Below are 15,630 nucleotides of genomic sequence, written 5' to 3'. Positions count from 1 at the left end.
TTCCAAGTCTCGCGAGAGACGGAGAGGGAAAGGTCCTGCCAACACAAGGAAGAAACTTTATGCTTGTCTTATATAGGCGTTGTCTTGTCTTCACGGATCCTTGAATCCTTGTAATCTGATCGGTTTGATAGTTTAAAACTAGAAAAGGAAATAAAAATCTCCAGAAATTCTCCCAGCAAAAATAATCGCCTTAAAAATGAATTAGAAAGTAAAAAGGATTTTTTTCGTGATGACATTAAAAAATTTTAAATGCGATTTTGAAACTTACTGATTTTATAACTATATCCCCTGAGAATTTATAAAATTATTTTTTTTAACTAAGGGGAATGGGTGTTTTCCTACCAAACTGTTGTTTATCCTATAATACAAAATGAATGAAAGTAACTGAGTATCTCGAAAACTTCTGGAGAGAAAGGGTGGCAATGAATCAATGAAGAGTGAATGGCAAAGAATGAATGTTTTCCAGTAAAGGAAAACAACTGAAATTTAATCAAGATAAGAAGATCTAATCAAGGTGACACAGAGAAGTACACATTTAAAGAACTGAAAAACTTAATCAAGAAAAGAAGATCTAATCAAGGTGATACAGAGAAGTACACATTTAAAGAACTGAAAAACTTAATCAAGAAAAGAAGATCTAATCAAGGTGATACAGAGAAGTACACATTTAAAGATCTGAAAAACGTAGTCAAGAAACAAGCTAGGTCAGGCTGTGGTGGCCCACGCCTTTAATCTTAGCTCTACAGAGGCAGAGGCAGGCAGATCTCTGTAAATTCGTAGCCAGCCTGGTCTACAAAGTGAATGCCAGGACAGCCAGGGCTGTTACATCGAGAAACCCTGTCTCATAAAAACAACAACCACACACACAGAAACTGCCTCAAAAAAGAAAGAAAAGACAATCTCATCAAGGTCATACAGAGATTTAGAAATAAACCTATCTTTTATAGATTTTTCTTCTTGTATATACTTTGTTTGTTTGTGGCAGGGTCTTTCCATGTATCCCCTGGCAGGCAGGGAGGATAAATAAGAGAAATCTGGGAGGAGGAAGAAAAAGAAGTAGCTAGAGAAGGAGGCAGATTCCAGGGGCCACCCACCCAGGTACACAGCAAGCCACAGAGTAAGAGTAAGTAAATTTACAGAAGAAAAGGGAAAAGTCCAGAGGCAAAAGGTAGACAGGATAATATAAGTTAAGGAAAGCTGGCAAGAAACTAAGCCAAACTAAGGGCAGGCATTCATAAGTAATAAGGCTCTGTGTGTGGTTTATTTGGTGAGCTGAATGGCAGGCCCTCAACAGAGCAAAAGGCAAACAACAACAATGGGGATTTAGCTTCCTTTTTTTTTTTTTTTTTTTTTTTTTGGTTTTTTGAGACAGGGTTTCTCTGTGTAGCTTTGCGCCTTTCCTGGGACTCACTTGGTAGCCCAGGCTGGCCTCGAACTCACAGAAATCCGCCTGGCTCTGCCTCCCGAGTGCTGGGATTAAAGGCGTGCGCCACCACCGCCCGGCAAGCTTCCATTTTTTTTATGTTGGTCCTACATGGTTTGCAAATCCATAGAGAAAATAAAACCATACTTCTTATTTTTAAAGATTAAATATAGAATCATTGTGACCAGAGTGATTTGGGTATGGTTCCTTCAAATTACCAGAAAGACATAATTTTTGTGATATTGAAATTGACAAAGAGTCAAAAAAAAAAGATAGAAAATGAATGTTTTCATTAGCCAGCCCTCCCTCCTTGAGATAGGGTTTCTCTGTGTAGTCCTGGCTGTCCTGGATCTCACTCTGTATACCAGGCTGGCTTCAAACTCAGAGACCTGCCTGGCTCTGCCTCCTGAGTGCTGGAATGTAGCATGAATCTTAAAAGACCTTATTAATAAAATCAAACCTGAGGCCAGTTATTGGGGCGACACTGGAAGATCAGTGAGACAGAACAAGCCACTGCTAACCTCACCTGGCCAACTTCTCAGCTGGTCTTGTTTCCTCAGACTGGAAGCCTCTGGGTCCTCGTATCCAAATGGCTCTCAGCTGAACTGTGCTGCTCAAAACCTAAAAGCTTAACCAGCCAAATGCTTCTAGTTCCTGGTCCTCACGCCTTATATACCTTTCTGCCTTCTACCACCACTCCCTAGGATTAAAGGCTCACTCCCTGGGATTAAAGGCGTGAGTCACCATGCTTGGCTGTATCCTTGAACAGATGAATTTCTGCCTCTGGAATGCTAGGATTAAAGGCGTGTGCTACCACTGCCTAAGTATCTAGTGGCTTTTCTGTTCTCTGACCCCAGATAAGTTTATTAGGGTACACAATATTTTGGGGAACACAATACCACCACACTGGGATTAAAGGTGTGCACCACTATACCAGGCTTTTAATTAGCTTCAATGTTGTCCTTCTGCATTAGAATTTTGATACATAAAATATGATTTAATGATATTGTTAAATTAAATCCCAACCTATTTTATATGTATTATATGACCATATTATCATGGCTGGCCTTGAGCTCCTAGGCTGAAACAATTCTCCTTCCACAATTTACTAAATGGCTCATTACAAACAGCAAGCCATCCAGTGGCTGTTTTTTATTTTTAATTTATATGAATTATTAACTTTTAGATTCTTTAACATGTAATATATAATCATTTTGTGTATATATACTTTTAAAAGCAGGCCTAATGTTAAATATGACTTTTAAAAAATTTATAAAACTTATATCAATGTATCTCCCCCAAAAAAAAAATTGGAGCTAAAAAGAACAGATTTATAAAAACCTAAGACATACACCTAACCCTGTCTCCCTGGGGAAGACTATTTCTCCCACTCTTGACATTTCTTAGTTTCTTGTCCATTGTTTGTGTTTGCTTTTGTTTTGATTTCTGAGACATGTGTAGCCTTGGCTCTCCTGGAACTCACTCTGTAGACCAGGCTGGCCTACAGATCACACAGAGATCTGCCTGCCCCTGCTTCTAAAGGTGTGTGCCACTGAAAGGACCAAGCAGATGCCATAACAGGCTGCTCAGTCTTCTCTCAGAGATCAGGCCTCAATTTCAGTTTCCTGAAACTTGAGCAAGCAGTTTCTGGGAGGGCTATGACATAGTCCTTGCAGTAGCTCCCTTTCTGCACGTACTCTGACTGTTCAAGGTTCAGCCAGTTGTTTACTGTCTGGAACCCCTCACCAACTTAGAGTTACGTGCAAGGGTCAATGTGAAAGTGCAAGGCCAGTCAGCCTCCATGCAGCTCAAGGACAGAGCCTGGGCCACTGAGTCAGCCCCAACAGTCAGTACGTGCTGGGCCAGCCAGCCCCGATGGCAGCTCAAGGACAAAGCCTGGGACTTGTTCAGGCCTGCTCCCAAGATTATAACTGTAACCCCCAACCAGTAAATTCAAAGGTTACACACCCTCACCCAATCATTTGATGCCAAGGCTTGTATACCATGCTTGTGGTTTTTCCCTTTAAAAACCCCTCACCCTGAGAGCTCAGGGCCGTCCTCCTCTACCCGCTGTGTCAGATGTTGGACTCAGACCAAGCTTGGGCTTGTTTGTTATTAATAAACCCCAGTGTGTTTTGCATCAGATATCGGCTCTGTGGTGGTCTTGCTCGGAGTCTCGCGACACGGCCACACCACCACCACTGCCCAGCAGCATGTCCTTTGGTGTCATCCTTGTTTGTGCGTCAGCCATATTAATGAGACTCCATGGATGTAGCTTCTCTGACATTTCTAGGAGGCACAATGGCACAGCAAAATTCCTCTGGCTCTTTCACTCGTTCACCTCTTCTGTGGTGACTCCTGAGCCTTAGTTGCATTTCTGCTATAGTACTGAGTGAATGTGTATTATTGACATGAGCATGGCCGTGTCAAGGTTCCCAATGCCTCAGACCCATGTAAATGGCAAAGCCTTCCTCTGGTCCAAGTATCAGGAAAGATTGCCCTTTAGCTAAAAGCAGTGTACACAGAAACTACCAGCTCTTACATGCAGATGTAATTCTGAATGGTTTTATTAAATAAGAAATACAGAGCCAAGTGCAGAGTTAAAAGCCCAAGAGGTCAGAGCAGCAGTCAAGAGCTAAGACTGAGACCACCTTCTTACCCCCTGGCTGCCGCTGCTGTCCTTCCACTCAGAAAGAGACCTACTTCCTGTGTGTCTGTCTTTTTATTGGCCTTCTGTTCTGCCTTCTCATTGGTTGTAAACCCAACCACATGACCTCCTCGTCACTGCCTGTCTCTATGGTTGGCATTGAGATTAAAGGCATGTGTCTCCATGCTGGCTGTATCCTTGAACACACAGAGATCTGCCTGTCAAGTGATGGGGATTAAGGGCGTGTGCTATCACTAAATGACTTGCTATTAGCTCTGACCCCCAGGCACTTTTATTTATTAACATACAAATAAAATCACATTTCAGCACAAATATAATATCACCATACTTAAAGGCTAGTCTCACAACCAAAAATGTAAGAATTTTTTTCTATTTTTATTCAGAGGTGTTCAAATTTTGAAAGGTATTACAATGACTATGTATATTGCTTTTGGTAGGACATCTTTTTTCACAATACTGTCTTCCAATCACTGAGCATAGGAAGTCTTTTCATCTTGTGTCTTCTTCAGTTTCTTTCTTTGATATTTTAAATTTTTCATCGTAGAAGTCTTTCACTTCCTTACTTAGATTTATCCCATTTTTAAGACTATTGTGGATGTAATTATTTCATTGATTTCATTCTCAGTATATTTATCTAGCAGTGTACAGGAAAACTACTAATTTTTATGTTAATTTTATTATTGCTTTTTTATTATGTTGGTTTTTTGAGACAGGGTTTCTCTTCCTCGCTGTCCTGGAACTCACTTTGTAGACCAGACTGGCCTTGAACTCAAAGAGATCTGCCTGCCTCTGCCTCCCAAGTGCTGAGATTAAAGGTGTGCTCCACCATGCTCAGCTTTTATGTTAATTTTATATTCAGGCACTTTACTGAAAGTGTTCATCACCTCTATGAGGTTTCTGGTAAAGTCTTTAGGGTCTCTGATGTATAGAATCCCATCATCTGCAAGGAGCACATGTAGATGACTTCTTTTCCTTTAAATAAAAAAAAATGTATTACTTTTTTTTTTGTGTGTGTGTGTGTGTATGTGATTTTTTTTTTGAGACAGGATTTCTCTATGTAGCTTTGACTGTCCTAGAACTCACTCTGTAGACCAGTCTGGCCTCACACTAAAAAAAAAGAGATCATCTACCTCTGTCTCCCCAATGCTGGAATTAAGGGTGTGTGTGTGTGTGTGTGTGTGTGTGTGTGTGTGTGTGTGTGTGTGTGTGATGCCTCACTCTATAGATCAGGATGGCCTTGAACTCACTGAGATCCACTTACTTCTCCCTTGTGAGTGTAAAGGCACATGCCACCATGCCTATTTTTGTTGTATTCAATTTGTTTTTACATTATTCATTATTTTATTTGTGTTTTGCCTGCATGTATACCTTTGGAGGTCAGAAGAAGGCATTGGATCCCCTAGAAGTGAAGTTACTACAGATGTTCATGAACTACCATGGGAGTACTGGTAATCAAACCCAGGTCTCTGCAAGTGCAACAAGCGCTAATGGGTGAGCCATCTTACCAGCTCTTTTTAGTACACTTATTTGTGTGTGTGCTGTCTCTGTCTGTCTGTCTGTCTGTCTGTCTGTCTGTGTGCATGCTATGGTTCATATGTGGGGATCTGAGGACAACTTGTGAGAATTGATTCTCTCTTTCAACCTTTTTTGGGCTGGAAGCCAGGTTGCCGGGCCTGGTGAAAAGTGTCTTTACTTTCTGGGCTGTCTCACCAGACCGGATTCTACTTTAAAACATGTAGCTATATTAAGCCAGGTGGTGGTGGTGGTGGTGGTGGTGGTGGTGGTGGTGGTGGTGGTGCACGCCTTTGATCCCAGCACTCAGAAGGTAGAGGCAGGCAGATCTCTGTGAGTTCAAGGCCAACCTGGTCTACAGAATGAGTTCCAGGATAGGCTCCAAAGCTACACAGAGAAATAGTCTCAAAAAAACAACCCCCCCCCAAATATAGCTGTATTAAGTATGTGTGATGGGTATTCTCAGTTGTCACCTTGAACACATCTGAAATTAACTAAACCCAAAAATGGAGAGCATACCTGTGAGAGATTTTTGCTTAATTTGAAGTGGGAAGATCTACTTCCAATCCAGATTTTTAAGGTAGGGAGATACAGCTTTCATGTAGATCTTTTGAGCTGGGGAAAACCCACCTCTAATCTGGGCCACACTTTCTACTGGAACCTACATAATAAGTACATGAAAGAAGGAAGTTTTTGTTCTTTGCCTGCTAGCTCTTGCTTCATTAGCAAGTCCATTCTTTAACTGGCATTACAGCCTACTTCTTTGGATTCTGGCATATACTGAAGACCAGTTGAGACAACCACCCTCATGGACTGAACAACTACTGGATTTTTGGACCTTCCATAGGCAGCCATTGAGCCATTGTTGGATTAGCTGGACCACAGCCTGTAAGTCATTCTAATAAATTCATATATATATTTACATATTTATAAACATGTATATGTATATATGGAGAGAGAGATTCATTCTATGAGTTCTGCTACTCTAGAGAACCCTGACTAATACAATACAGTATTTATCCTGGGAGTTCTATAAAGATACTTAAAAAGACTTTTCAGATTTATTTCTGGCTACTGACTTCCCACCCTATATTTCTTTTCTTTCTTTTTCTTCCTTCCTTCCTTCCTTCCTTCCTTCCTTCCTTCCTTTCTTTCTTTCTTTCTTTCTTTCTTTCTTTCTTTCTTTCTTTCTTTCTTTCTTTTCTTCCTTCCTTCCTTCCTTCCTTTCTTTCTTTCTTTTTCTTTCTTTCTTTCTGTTCTGTTTTGTTTTTCTAGACAGGGTTTCTCTGTGTAGCTTTGTGCCTTTCCTGGAACTCACTCTGTAGCCCAGACTGGCCTTGAACTCACAGAGATCCTCCTCTCTCTGCCTCCCAAGTGCTGGGATTAAACGCATGTGCCACCACCACCTGACTCCCCACCCTATATTTCTATCTTTTCTTCATTAAACTCTATTATTGTGCTGGCTAGTCTTATGCCAACTTGACACACAAGCTAGAGTCATCTGAAAGGAGGGAATCTCAACTGAGAAAATGCTTCCATAAGATCTAGCTGTACAGAATTTTCTTAATTAGTGATTGATAGGGGAGGGCCCAGCCCATTGTGGATGCTGTCATCCATGGGTTGGTGGTCCTGGGTTCCTAAGAAAGTAGGCTGAGCCATGGGAAGCAAGCCAGAAAGCAGCACCCCTCCATGGCCTCTGCATCAGCTCCTGCTGCCAAGTTTCTGCCCTGTTTGAGTTCCTGTCCTGACTTCCTTCAATGATGAACAGCAATATGGAAGTGTAAGCCCAATAAACCCTTTCCTCCTCAACTTGCTTTTTGGTCATGGTGTTTGGAACTTTGGGTTAGAAAGCCATTGAGTGTTGAAAGCTCAGTGAGCTGTTTTGCAGGAGCTTGGAAGATAAGAATTTTGAGAGCAGTGCAGAAGATGGAGGCATTGTTTGTGAACTTTCAGAGGAATTTCAAGATTCTATGAGGGGAGCCAGTCAGTGGTGGTGCACACCTTTAGTCCCAGCACTTGGGAGGCAGAGGTAGACAGATCTCTGAGTTCGAGGCCAGCCTGGTCTACAAAGTGAGTTCCAGGACAGGCTCCAAAGCTACACAGAGAAACCCTGTCTCAAAACAAAACAAAACAAAAAACGACCCCCCAAAAAATTCTATGAGGGCCATTTGCTATTCTTAATTGCTATTCTATCATTCTGGTCAGTGGGGGCTGAAGAGTCAGCTGTAATGAACAAGATATCAGCAATATTGAAGTGAAACCTTTGCATTACTAAAACAATTGATGCTGGTTAGCTAGAGATAAGAAATTAGTGGTAATTAAGAAGAGACCAGCATAGTCGAGGCCAAATCATCTGGGAAGTGTTTGCTCAGGATCAGCACACAGAATCTGTATTCCACAAGCAGAGGAGGTTCTACCTGTGCTGGAAGCTGAACTTGATAATGTAAGTGACACCCAGATAGTACTGGTTTTGAAGGCATGAGGGGGTCATGGAGAGCTGCTAAGGCTTGACACTGCCAAGCAGAGGCCATTTGGTGAAGGTGCAGCCTCAGTGGCAGCTGAAGGAGCCCTGTAAAGAAGTCGAGGCTTGTCACCATGAGGAGAGCACATGAGAGGCTACTGGTGAAAGTGCAGCCCAGTTGCAACAGAAGACCTCAGCTTTATGGAGATGCCAGTGCCATGGGATGACCAGAAGAACAGCAGCAGCAGTGGAGTGGAGCAGAGCCAGCCGGAGCCTGGAAGACAAGCTGTGTGTGCTGCAGAGGGCAGAGCTGGAGAACTGACTCAAGCTCCTTGGAGGAGCCCAGAAGATTGAGAGTGAATGCCAGATAATTGGACATTGAGCATTTTGCACTGTTGGAATTTGGTTTGGCTTTGTTCAGATTATGACTGTGCCTTGATTTCCTCCCTCTTGAAGAGGTTAATTTAATTTTGATTTTTACAGGAGCCCAAGCTGAAAGACTGAACTTTTAAAAGAGATTTTTAGATTTCTAGAGAGATTGGATATTTTAATGAGACTACAATTTTTATGTATTTGGATTTGTAAAGACTGTGGGACTTTTAAAGTTACTTATGTTTTTAATGTGAGATCTTGAAGATGAATAAGAAAGGAAAGGTGTGGCTTAATAGTTATATGCTTCTGTGTCAAGTTGACAAGGGGACAGTTGTACTGGCTAGTCTTATGTCAACTTGATACACAAACTAGAGTTACCTGAAAGGAGGGAGCCTCAATTGAAAAAATGCCTCCATAAGATCTAGCTGTAGGGCATTTTCTTAATTAGTGATTGATAGGGGAGTGTCCAGTCATTGTGGGTACTGCCATCTCTGGGCAGGTGGTCCTGGGTTCTATAAGAAAGCGGGCTGAGCAAGCCATGGGGAGCAAGCCAGAAAGCAGCACCCCTTCATGGCCTCTGCATCAGCTTCTGTGTCCAGGTTCCTACCCTGCTTGAGTTCCTGTCCTAACTTCCTTTGATGATGAACTGTGCTGTGGAAGTGTAAGCCAAATAAATCCTTTCCTCCTCAAGTTACTTTGGTCACGGTGTTTTGTTGCAGTAATAGAAACCCTAAGACAAATAGTATTTTTTGGATGCAGGGAGAAGTGTCATTCTTTTTTGTAAAAGTTCTGGAATGTTGTTCTCTGGGCTTAACATGGCCTTTGCTGTCTTAAAAAAAAAAACAATACAAATGCTTTATTTAATAGTTTCAGGTCATCATGGGCCAAGTGTTGGATATCCAGCACCCAGCAGCAAGGTCAGCGCAATCTCCGAGCCTCTCTTTCTGACTCCAATAGGGTGAGCACATCACCCTCTCAAATGGGGCCTTTGATGTTTCAGATGATAGAGCGGCTGGTGTCATCCATAAATTCCATGCGCACTGTGTGCACTGTCCCTGCGAGCCGGTCCTGCCCAGAACTTTGTTATCCTAGCCAGCTTGATGGGTTGCACACGACTGGTGTCCATGATGGCGGCGATCTGGCGGAGAGGGCCTTTGCTGTCTTAAAATTACAACAGCTTCCGTTACTGACAGGAGCCCCTCACAAAAGTGTGCCCACTAACATTCCCTTATGGAGGGGAGGGAGGGCTCATGAAGTGCTGGAGACATCATGGAAGTGTCTAACAAGGCTGGTCCATGAGTAAATATAAACAGTTAACAAGTGTTGTGTTGAGGGAGTTTTGTGCTGTAGAATATTGTTTTAAGGTGTGTTGTTGGGGAATATTTTAAGGTGTGTTACTTTTGTTTATGTTGCATTTGTTTAACTCTGTGAAGCTGTGTTACTGTGCCTGTCTAAAACACCCGATGGTCTAATAAAAAACTGAATGGCCAATAGCAAGGCAGGAGAAAAGATAGGCGGGGCTGGCAGGCAGAGAGAATATATAGAAGTTAAAATCTGGGAGGAGAAAAGAAGATCCAGAGAAGAGGAAGTCTCCAGGGGCCAGCCACCCAGCTACATAGCATGCCACAGAGTAAGAGTAAGATTTACAGAAGTAAAAGAATGGGAAAAGCCCAGAGGCAAAAGATTGACAGGATAATTTAAGTTAAGGAAAGCTGGCAAGAAACAAGCTTCTTTCTTGTTCATAATTGAGAAAAAGCCTTTGGGTGTGATTTATTTGGGAGCTGGGTGGTGGGCCCCCCAAAGAGCCAAAACAGTAAAAAATAAGCCACAACAGCTTTGTGAGTGACTATCCTCCGAGCCAAGCAGCTGACAAATTGGGCATTATGGTGTGCCAGCTTGTGAAAGATCTTCCCAGCTATGTTGCTGAGGATTCTCACATACACATGTGCATATACACACACGGGGGTGGGGAACGCAGAGGGAGGCAGTGCAGAAGGCAGAAATTTAATATCCAGGGGAAATCCTCAACTAACACAGTGGTGGACACTTGTTCTAGCCTCAAAATGGACTATCCAGAGGCATTCTATGTATTGTCTCAGAGGTGCTTGAGGAATAAACAATCTCAATAGCAGACTCTCATTGTAAAATGTATTTTTAATCTTTTATTTTTATGTGGAAGGGTGTTTTGCCTGCATGTGTGCCTGTGTACCACATTCATTCAGTGTTCTTGGAGGCCAGAAATGAGTGTCAGATCCTCTGTGACTGCAGTTACAGATGGCTGTGAGCCACCATGTGGGTGCTGGGAATTGAGTTCAGATCCTCTGGATGAGTAGCCAGTGCTTTTAACCAGGAAGCCATCTCTCTAGCCCCAATAGCAAACTCTTATATTGACTTTTCTTTTTTTTTCCCTCCAATTCTGTTCTCTGTAAGTACCTCCAAAATAAATTGCCTGTACTCAGAACTTGTCCCTGGATGAAACAAAGCCAAAAGTGTGTATTCAACAAGAATTTAACATATGCCTATGGTAGGCATCAAAATAAAAGACCAAGAAGATAAAATTTTTGGAGTGAATAGTGTAGTTACTTCTCCAAAATATCTATAATCAAAATATATGATATAATATATTGTTAGAGATATTGTTATTTGTATTAAATACATATAGAGAAAATATTGTTAGAGATATTATGTTACACGAAAGAAACAAGTGATGCCTGAAGTTAAAGGAGGATGGCACAGGTGGGGAGATGCTTCAAGTAAAACCTCTTGCCACTAAACCTGATGACCTGACTTTGATTCCTGGAGCCCTGGATGAAAGGAGAGAACCAGTTTCCCAAGCTGCTCTCTGGCCAGCTTGTGTGTGTGCACACACACAATAAATGTAAAATCATTTTTAAGGAAAGATAATGGGGGTGGGGGGAGTCACCTAACTCATGCTTGGGGGAGGGGAGTTCCTGAAAGATGTATTGCCTGAGTTAGTAAAGTGTAGATCGCATGGCTATAGAGACTGTGTGCAGAGGTACAATCTGCCTGGTTGCAGCAGGCATACTAGGACATGATTTTAAGTGCTAGGTGGATGGAAATTTAAATATATTTTTTTTATTTATGAACGGCAATGTGCACTAGAATAAAATGGAACACAACAAATTTGATTTCACAGGCTATGATTTAGGGAAAGGCTAAACATTTTAAATGGGTTGAAACTGGCTTTAAACAACATTATTGAATGAATAGTAACACCTGGGTGAAGACTGTCAAAGATTGTGTAGTTAGGATGCAGATGACGTAATTTGGGATAGAATATTCTGTTATAGCAGGAAGGTTCTCTTAAACTTCCAGCTTCCAGCCTTCCAGAAGGGCAACATTTTGTAACTGACCTTATAAGCAAGGGTGATAAATGATACAATGAATTTAGAAAGTACAGGAGGAAATGAGGATTAATGAAAATGTTATGCTTTTGCTTTAAGAGCACTTGGAAGCCTTTTGCTTTATCCATAGGAGCAGCAACAACCTGAATTAGAGATGGCTTCACTTATCACAGTGCTTTAGTATTAAATATTCAGATAGTTGACCAATCTCCACCTAACCCCCCATATAACTCAGAGGCTGGAAAAATGCTAACCCATAGACAGCAAAACGCTTTCCACATTCCAGGCATGTTTTGTTTATTGGCTCATTTATTCTCATTAGCCCTTATTTTACAGTCGGGAGATCTGAAATATAAGGAGGCTAAGCAACCTGTCCAAGATAATGGCGCTAACTAAAGTAGCAAGGATTAAATCCAGGCGTCTTGGCACCAGAGTCCCCATTCCTAACACCACACCAGAATAAGTGGGTCGGGCACACAATGTTAAAGCAGGTCATGCTTGAGCATCGAAGCGTGTGAAACGACCATTCTCATTGGTGGCTTAAGACCTGGTTTTGAGACCAGTTTCTCCAGCCTTAATGTGGAGATAGTACTGAAACTAGGAGTTTGGTGTAGCGTGAGATAATGAATGTGAAAGTGAATTTCAAACTACGTAGGTAACTCCACCTACCAGCGTTTAGGGAAGCGAACCTGTAAACTGAAACCTGTAAACTGAAATTCAAGATCGCCCAAAGCGAGTAGAGCCCGAGTGAGGCTCCGCCCCCAGCCGGGGGAAGGTGGGGCAGGCAGGCCTTTGCGCATGCGGAGGCCGCTGCCCGCGCCCACCTCTGACCCCAGCGAGAGTAGCTGCTGTTTCTGAGAGGACGATTCGTAAGCCCGAGTCCGGCGCGGTTAACCATTCTTCTCCCTTCTGCCCAGTCCTTCGGTGCTCGAGCGACGCCCGGAGCTCGGTCGGTTCTGAGCAGCTTGCCTGGCTTTCTACAGAGGATCCGGCTGCTGGCTCCATAGGTGGCTGTCGAAAGTGCCGGCCGCGCGCCGGCGCCGGCAGCAGCCGGGTGGGAAGGCTCAAGATGGCGTGCCTGTTGGAGACCCCAATCCGCATGAGTGTCCTCTCGGTGAGTGACCCGCCCGGTGCTGGGCAACCTGGGCTCTGCCCACAGCTTTACCCCGGCGCCGTGAGCTTCCCGAGCGCCACCCCCTGCGGTGGCCTTAGGTGGGATGCACGCGACCCGGGCCGAGCCCGAAGCGGCTCCCACTCTCGAGCTCCCACCGGTGCGGATTCCCAGGAGGGCGTCCGGCAGGCGGGGAGGTCGGGCTCTCGGCAGCCGGCCCATGGGCGCGGCTTGGGCTTGGCCGAGCGTTTCCCCTGCCTCCCTCTCTGCACGGTTGCTTCTCCCGACCGAGCTCTCTGCCTGCGGAGGTTCAGGGCAGGCCTGGGACCGACCGGCCGTCCACTCCACTCTCCCGGGCTGTGGCTAGAAGAGGTGCGAGCTCTTCAGCTGCCACAGCACAGAGCTGCCAGGCTAGGGCTGTGTGTCTTCTGTCACGTCCCTCCACCCAGGCACCTGCCGGAGCCGCTTGCTTCTTGGCATTGGTGGTTTTCATATCGGCTGCAACTCTTGCTATTGTGTGTGGTTATTTAAACCCCTTTGCTCTGTTCTCCTCCGGAGATCGCGGCTCTGAGACTAGAGAAACTATGTTTCTATTGCCCGGTGTTCATTTTTTCTTTCGGGAGCGCAAAATGTTTTAGAAGGAGGAACCAAAAATGGGGAATAAAAAAGATTAGGTTTCCCCATTGTCGAAAGAAGGGAATGTCTTGAGATGCCAAGAGGTTATACCATTTCTTTTCTTCTTAAATTAAAAAAACCAACAAACCAAGAAGACATTCACCTTCCACTGTATTGTTCTTAAAAGAACAGGACCAGCAATGAAATGAACAAGAATGAAAGTTGCTGGGGGATAACTTTGGAGGGTTTTACATGTATTTTAGCTGTTGGACTCCATGTAGACTTTACCAATGATTCATTTGTTGTCGGAAATAAGAAGTATCCAGGCAAAGAATGATTGATCATCTTTTAGACTTGTTGAGACTTACTGAGATGGTAGTTGGATTCAGATGACTTGTTAAGATTTCTACAGTCTTGCAACTCCAGCCGGTTTCTTTTCTCTGACCTCTTACACAAACACACTCACGTGTCCAAAGGCACCTAGTACATCACTTCATTCAGGGTTAGAGCCATTCGATAGGCTGCTACCTAGAAAAGACTTAAGTTACAATACAGTGCAAAATGTAATGGGGGGGGGGGCTGTGCAGCGCTGTCAACAAATCTATCCCTGTATTCACTTTACTAAACTATTTACTTAAATTGCAACTAGAGAAGTACTGTTCACTTAGTTACTGAACACGTTAGCCACCTATATTCCACTTATGATATCCATGAATGTTTTGTAGAAAAGACCAATGAATTCTCTCATTGTATTAAAAGACAAAAAGCAAAAAGCGTGTATCCTAAAGGTTCAATTCTCCTTTGATTATGTCATCCAGATTGCAGTTATCCTTTAGTTCATATAAAAAGCTTTTGGCTGTCTGTCTGTGTCTGTGTGTCCCGTTCCCCGCCCCCCCCCCCCCCCCCCCCCCCCCCGCCCCATGAGTGATTGAACTCAGCCTCTTGAGCACACTTGGTCAAGTGCTGTTCCAGAATACAGCCCTGGCTCCACCTGTGGCCTCTTTACTATTTGTACATTATCAGCTTGAATAGTGTATATAATCAAAAACTTCTGTAAGAATATTTTCCATTTTGAGTTAGAATTTGCTTTAGCCCTTGTCTCAGTTGGGAGTATAAACTAGATCTAAAGTCTAGTTTTCCAATTCTTTGGTCTTAGGGCCTTAGGAAGGTGGAGCTTTGGATAAATGCTTTGGATAAAATGTCTGAACCTACTCATCTTACAGGTTCAAGGAAAGGCTTTACTTTTCAAATAGCTAACTAAAGCACCACTTTAATATTAATTATTAATTAGAAGTCATTGGGGTTGAAGAAATGACTCAGTGGGTAAATTTCTTGCTTCACAAGAATGAGGACTTGAGTTATGATCCCCAATACCTACATAAAAGGCCACAGATGGCAGTGCATGTCTGTAATGTCAGTCCTGGGAGGCAGATCCTGGAGGTTTTCTGGCCAGTTGGTCTAGTCACAGCAGCGAGCTAGCTTCAGATTTAGTGAGAGGCCCTGTCTCAAAAAGTAAGATAGAAACAGGGGAGGATATCAGATGTTGACCTCTGACCCCCCCCCCCAACATGGGTGAATCCCTTTAATAGGGTACTTACTGTATACCAGTGAAGTACAAAGCCCTGCATTGTGTACTTTAGCAAATGCAAGGGTATCAGAATCTTGATGGCTTTAGATTGTGATAACTGTAAGTTGACTAATGGGAAGTCAGATTGTTTTCAATGATTTCCATCTATAGTCCATTATACCTTCTTCCTGAGAGACCTCAATTGCATGCTTAACCTTAACTGCTCAATCCACACATCTGCATTATCATCTTGACTTTCCACCTACATCTAGTTTCAAATCTTTGTGTGGATGTCATCCGTAACATCTAACAAAGCATGTTCTTTTTTCTGAGACGACTTAGTCATGACTTTCCCGTTTGATATTGTCTTTCACTAATCATTCTGTTAAACTTCCCTGAATCATCTTTGTCTCTTCTTTCACTCATACTTCTATTTTTTATTAGTGTTGCTCACATCTTTCTGAATGATGGTTCTCATTCAGGACAGTATTTTTTTTGTGTATTCACTATTACAGTGTCTTATTATATTTATTGTG

The 15,630-nt window shown here is 43.0% G+C and overlaps 1 protein-coding gene and 1 pseudogene across 5 annotated transcripts in view; one reads left to right on the top strand and one right to left on the bottom strand.

Annotated features, from left to right (window-relative positions):
• Positions 1–37: 37 nt before the first annotated feature.
• Armc8 (armadillo repeat containing 8) overlaps positions 38–15,630 on the top strand; it is a 112,135-nt gene continuing 96,542 nt past the window's right edge. The window contains exons 1-3 of one of the 5 annotated variants that reach the window (XM_076576896.1): positions 38–646; positions 5,473–5,582; positions 12,719–12,915. In XM_076576896.1, coding sequence (XP_076433011.1) covers positions 5,528–5,582; positions 12,719–12,915 — 252 coding nt within the window. In that variant the 5' untranslated portion in view covers positions 38–646; positions 5,473–5,527. Of the gene's footprint in view, positions 647–5,472; positions 5,583–12,607; positions 12,916–15,630 lie in introns of those variants that run through there. The other 4 variants (XM_006975140.4, XM_015994052.3, XM_006975141.4 and 1 more) reach the window with 4 other exon arrangements.
• On the bottom strand, positions 9,278–9,562 carry LOC102905343 (small ribosomal subunit protein eS28 pseudogene; annotated as a pseudogene).

The sequence above is a fragment of the Peromyscus maniculatus genome, chromosome 7 (genome assembly GCF_049852395.1).
Source record: "Peromyscus maniculatus bairdii isolate BWxNUB_F1_BW_parent chromosome 7, HU_Pman_BW_mat_3.1, whole genome shotgun sequence".
Lineage (NCBI taxonomy): Eukaryota > Metazoa > Chordata > Mammalia > Rodentia > Cricetidae > Peromyscus > Peromyscus maniculatus.
Note: the sequence above shows the minus strand (reverse complement) of the source record. Positions and strands in the feature narration are given on the sequence as shown.